The sequence below is a fragment of the Hypomesus nipponensis genome, chromosome 7 (genome assembly GCF_054491055.1).
Source record: "Hypomesus nipponensis isolate SF chromosome 7, ASM5449105v1, whole genome shotgun sequence".
In the NCBI taxonomy this organism is placed as follows: domain Eukaryota; kingdom Metazoa; phylum Chordata; class Actinopteri; order Osmeriformes; family Osmeridae; genus Hypomesus; species Hypomesus nipponensis.
In genome coordinates, this window is record NC_140367.1 from 9,738,349 (window position 1) to 9,744,348 (window position 6,000).

At 47.4% G+C, this 6,000-nt stretch overlaps 1 protein-coding gene across 1 annotated transcript in view; it reads left to right on the forward strand.

Annotated features, from left to right (window-relative positions):
* The window catches only part of arhgef39 (Rho guanine nucleotide exchange factor (GEF) 39), a 29,049-nt gene extending 23,659 nt beyond the window's left edge, over window positions 1-5,390 (forward strand). The window contains exons 9-12 of the mRNA XM_084700955.1: window positions 1,328-1,416; window positions 3,260-3,398; window positions 3,512-3,627; window positions 4,092-5,390. Coding sequence (XP_084557081.1) covers window positions 1,328-1,416; window positions 3,260-3,398; window positions 3,512-3,627; window positions 4,092-4,131 — 384 coding nt within the window. The 3' untranslated portion in view covers window positions 4,132-5,390. The remainder of the gene's footprint in view (window positions 1-1,327; window positions 1,417-3,259; window positions 3,399-3,511; window positions 3,628-4,091) is intronic.
* The last annotated feature ends 610 nt before the right edge of the window (window positions 5,391-6,000 follow it).

Here is a 6,000-nt window from a genome sequence, read left to right on the forward strand (position 1 = left end):
TCTCACCAAACAAAGCTGAAAAATTATCGATATGTCATCACTTGGCGTCCAGACCGTCTTCCTGTCAGGCTATGGCCGCAGGTAAATGTGAAAGGTCATTTAATATGTTGAAGGCCTAATTCTGATCCTCTCTAATGGGTTTCCTGTGGTAATTATACCGGTCTAAAAGCCCCTTCTTGTTTGGGCTTGGACGGCTCCCATTGGTTTGTTTGATATGGCCGGTCTCCGGGTAAAGTCTCCCTAATGTGGATGAGAACTCGGTAATTGCTGTTGACTCAAAGGATGAAGTCAGAGAAATGAACTCTACTGCAGCGGGGAACGGAAAAAAGAACAGAAAAAAATACCCCAAAAAACTCCAAACCTGGAACACAAAAACAACTTCCCTCTAAATGTCGTCACTTTTCTGTCTTCCACTTCTCCCCTCTCAAACCCCGAGCCTGTTATTCAGATCCTACTGCGTTGTGGCCTTTTGGTATTCGCCTGCCTTCCTGGTCTGCGTCCTGTCAACCCTCGGAGAAAGTCCAGCCTTCAGAGTTGAGGGGAGTAAACAACTACAGCAACTAGCACAGCATCGCTGGCTCCTTGATGCGCTGACGCAGGAACGCACTAGCTGGGTTTGGCCTGACCTCTAGTGTCCTGACTGTGCCTCTGCAGGAGTCCCACTGCTCTCCAGAGTGGGCTTCGACATGCATGCTGAGCAGGGCTGACTGCATGGACTGTACTTCCTACAAGAGCCATTACAGGAAAATAAGCTAAAAGAGGAGGGAATGAAAGTCTGTCTGTGGAACCGCATGCACAAGATGACATATATACAGACTGGACGGTTGGTAGAATGTCATGTACATTGGTTGTAAGCGACGACCGTTCCCTGTATTCTAAGATATCTGGAGCATCTGTTTATTTATTTTACACAGCCCAACTGATTAATCCCGTCAGTCTCACAGACGCTACTTTTAAGTTCAGCTATGTGTGCATTCCTCAAGCTCCCCTGGTAAAGTCACACAACTCCATAGGGAGAGAGAGAGGGAGAGAACTAAATTGAGATTGAGCGAGAGAGGGAGGGGAGGAAGAAGAGAAGGACAAGCGCCACAGTCTGCTAACGACGACGTTCTTTGAGACCGATCGGTGCGGCGGGATGGCAGGATGGGTGTTGGGGACGCACCGCGTGTCTGATCAACTGTATCCTGATCCTGACTGTGTCCCCTACTCTCCTCCAGCCTCCTCAAGACCCCCCATCCTCCCACCCACCTCTCCCTAAATGCTGTATCCATCTACTGGCCCTCCCCTCTTCCTCATCTCTCTCTCTCTCTTTGCCCTCCTCTTCCAGCTGACCTTCCCCAGGGCCCAGGTGCTGCTGATGTCCTGCAACCAGGAGGACGTCAACGACTGGTACCGCAGCCTGTCCTCCGCTGTGGGGTACGTCCATACCCGCACGCAGACGAATGCTCTGGAAGAGATGGGACCTTTTGTTTGACACGGCGACGAGACACTTTTGGGGGCTGTTCTCTCGCAAACATGGGATAACCACACACACTCATACTTAGCCTAGCCTGCCTCCCACTGTAGACGACCTATCTGCCATTTTCATTGATCCCTCCTCCTCCCCCTCCCCCTCCTCCCCCAGCCTAGCCTGTCCCAGTAGCATCATCAGTGGCTGGGCTCAGGTCAGCCTCCCTGAAGGGGTGGGGTCGGGGGGGTCAAGCACCAAGGCCGCCCAGGCCTCCCTGTCCTCCTCCTAGGCCCAGGCCCATACCGCCTGGACACACTAATGACTTTATCACCCCTGTCGTGCAGGCCACACAGGGGATCCGGTCTTGAGCTGGACCCCCCTCCTGGTCTCCTCAGCCTAGAGGAGAGGGTAATTAGCCAGGGTGGAGGTGTGAAGAATGGACAGGCCGAAGGGACGGGGGTCATCAGGGCTCACACGGTTGGGGATGAGGGCATGCGCTGTTGGATGTGGTATGGGCACATGTGTGCGTGTATATATGTGTGTGTGTGTGTGTGTGTGTGTGGACGCCATATTCTCCACAGACCTGAGGTTTTCTGACTTTTAAAGTATTGATTCGGATTGATTCTGCAGTGTCTCGACCACAGGTCTTTCTAAAGCCAAGTTGGTAATTCAACCGTTTTGCTTTCCGTTTTCCTCCGCAAAGACTATATCCTGTTTCTGCTCAATATCATTTTATTGCTGTCAGGTCAAGAATCAAAGATGTGTCTGTTTATCGGCACCAATCTTGACCATGAAAAATATGACTGATATAGAGATTTTTGACAAATGTACAGTCTTAGAAAGCACATTGGAGAGCCCTTTCTTGCTCACTCATTGACTCCCTCACTGTCTCTTAAACACACACAGAGTTTCAAGCCAGGGGACTCAGTCAGTGCACAGATCGATGCGAGGTGAAAAGGTGTGCGTCCCTATCCTCCAACCCGGAGCAGAGAGGAACCTTCTGGGAAAGGACAGGAAGTCAGGCGGTCCGTAGTGTACACACAGAGACAGACAGGCTGGACGAATCTCACAGGCAGAGAGACGGAGAGAGAGAGACGGAGAGAGAGAGACGGAGAGAGAGAGACGGAGAGAGAGAGAGAGACGGAGAGAGAGAGACGGAGAGAGAGAGACGGAGAGAGACAGACGGAGAGAGACAGAGAGAGAGACAGACAGACACAGAGAGAGAGAGACAGAGGCATCATTAGAAACACAGTCTGAGAGAGAGACACTCTAGACTGGCAGACTTGTTTATAGACATACACATATACAAAAAGAGAGAGAGTCAGACAGTCCTATTCACTGTCTGTCCACTGTGCCTCTCTGCAGTATCAAATCAATGGCCGGGGTCAATAGTCACGAGAGACAGGGAATAAGAGAATGCAAGTCAATTCGGAGCGATTGTCTGTGTCGCTGAGGGGAGAGGAAGTGGCTCGCTCTGATATTTTGAGGCTCTTTTTGTGTCCTTTGACGAGAAATTATGAAGAGTGGGGGGCAGACAAGTTAGGAGTATTACCAGAAACCTTCTGTCTTGTTTTTAACATTTTCCATGAGGAGTTGTGCCTAAGTCTGGCTGGATTTGACCATTTCACCCCCTAAAAGGGGCCTCAAATGTCTATACGTCCAACTGCTTTATAAATAATGTCAACATGAAGTGATGTTATGCTGTCAACATTGTTTTAGTTAACAATATTGGTGACTTCCAGTCATGTTGTCAAAGTGTGTGTGCGTGTGTGTGCGTGTGTGTGCGTGTGTGTGTGTGTGTGTGTGCAGGCAGCTGAAGTCCAGGAACACGGTGGTCCATAAGAGAGACGAGCTGACGAGGAGGCCTCTCCGCCCAGCCCCAGACAGCCAGCAGAGCACACCTGTCACACCCGGCCCTCCGGTCACTCCTGGACGGAAGCGGAACATGGTCAGGCACCCGCACACTCTCTCTGTGTAACATGACTCTCTCTCTGTCTCTCTCCCACCAATCTCATCCTCCACGCGTTCAGTCCGGCACGTTCTCTGTCTCTAACCCCCCAGCCCAGTGGAGAGGCGAGCGAGCGTGCCCAGACCCCAGGCCGCCCCCATCCTGCCTTGGCAGAGCCAGAGGGCAGCGCCACCAAGAGGATGAGGCTAGCCGACGCACCGGTGGAGAGGTACGCGACCAAACCTTTAGACCCCTCCCTCGGGAGCAATAGAGCAGAAACCCAAGATGGGAATATGTTATAAACCGGCGCGTGGCTGTGTTTTCTGTACGATACCGATAGATGTCATATAGTAATGACGATGATTAAGGTGAAGCGTAGGCCAATGCTCGCTTGTTAACATGTCTTTGCTCCAGATCAGTTACTGATTAAATAACGCCCAATATTCCATTGAATATGTTAGAGGGCAGCAGCAGTGAACCGAGGCTTTGTAGCCACTGAGTTGGCATGCCTTGGGCTCGGGTCCAAACGGAGCAGTCTCATAGAGTCGCTACTGTTCTCAAAGTTTGTCCCTTCGAGGTCCACCCTCAAGGTGCTGTAACAAACTACCGATCCTTGAGGCAAGTCATCGGTGGGAATTTGGCCGGGTTTTCCGGTGCAGTTTGACAGGTAGTGCCTCGTCCCTCTCTCCTCAGTGTCCCAGAGCCGGCCGGCTCCAGCTGTGTGATCCTGTGAGGGGCGTTCGGGCCAGAGGACCTGCTGTACCGACAGACACACAATGTCACCTGGGGGTGGAGGATGGGTATCAGTGGATATGACAGGATTACCAAAAAATTGATACCTGGGTCAAAATACTATTTTTTAAAGGATTTCAAACGCGTATCTATCTGGGCGCGATAGATCTAGGCTGCCCAACTTAGCAGATGGGTCGGTTCCAAAGCTCCCCTGAGAGCTGACACTCCAGGAGGTTTGAATCAAAAAGCTCAAAGTAATTGTATTTGTTTTCAATACTATTTGAGTCAGGTGAGATCAATGTGACTATCAGGGTGCAGATAGCTTACCTATGTATTTATTTACCCTTGTACGCAAGCCAAAAGACACAGATGGACTTTGTCTCTCTTAAGTAACACCTTTCTAGTCATTTTTATATCTGAAGCATTTTAATGTTGATACCAAAGAGGTGGTGTGATGGAGCTGAAGGGAGGAGGGCAGCCTTGTTGCTCCTCTCCTGTGCGTTTGGCCTCAGTGTCAGAAACAATCAAAGAATGAAGCTCCAAAGTTGGATTCGTTATGAATGTAGAATTGTGAATCATGAACTGGATGTTGCCAAAACATCCATTTTGGACATAGTCAGATACTCCTCATGGCGTCATAGACTCCACCTGACTCTTGTTTTAGGATCAGGTTTTAGACAATGCTTCCTACATGGTTGACAGATGGTGTGTTTTGCAGCACTATGCTGTAGTCACAATTTAAATGATTTGTTATTCGCTTTGCTGCATTTTCCATTGTGTGTATATAGAATATATATGTGCTTGCCAAGTGTAACCGACCTAACCTTTTATACAGCAATAAGTCTTTGGGAGTTATGGGATGTGTAGTGCAATAATTGAAAGAGTGTTTGCAAGCCAGCTGCACTGTGTTCAAGTGAATTACTACTACTTGGTCATTTATTGATTACTAAAAGATATATTTGACTACTTTATGGAGGGGCTTTGTGCATGAACTGTTGAGTGATTGCCTACTAATTCAAGATTTTGTTTTAGATCTAAGGTTGCATGATATGATATGAATCCATTTTATAATCAACACTTACAAATCAGAGTATCAACAGAATGAACATTGTTCATTCTTTTTTACCGCTAAGTTGCTTTTAACACATTTGAAAAATGAAAAAAATAAATCAGCATATCGTTTACTCTTGTCTTGCTGCCATTTAAAACTGTTACAAAGTCAACAAAAATACTCTTTATTGAAATATATCAATAAAACTTCACAACTGATCAGACAGTCTACCTAAACGCGTTTCTTTTATATCACTGCTGTTCACTAATCATCCACTAGGGGGAGACTCTGACATGTTCAAACATGCAGAGGGAACATGGCCTGAGTTTTACACTGAATATCCAACATCATGTTAGACCACTAAGCTTCAATATAGGGTCCCTCCTATTTTAAACTGCCTATAAATCTATCCTAATACACCATCAACATAAAAAGCATTTGTTATCAACGACAGGTTAATTCTATAACCTGAGACGGGGGACAGTTGAGACCATTGGGTGTTGATGAATTTGTAATATACGTATTTATTATGCTTGAATCTTGAGTAAGAAGGAGCGTGATAAACTGTTGCAGTATCTCTCTCACTCCATCTCCCCTCTCCTGCCACTGAAAGGTGAGGTGATGTTGATGAAGACATTTTAAATATTCAATGGTTCTATATGCAGACCACTGTTGAGAGACTGAATCTGTTCTATTTTTAAAAGCTAGATGATAAGTGGTCAACAGGCCGAAATGTTCATTTTAATCCAACACTGTCCAAGTCTTTTTTTTATTACGTTTTAAATCGTCCGTCTTCCTACAAGTCATTTCTCTCAATGA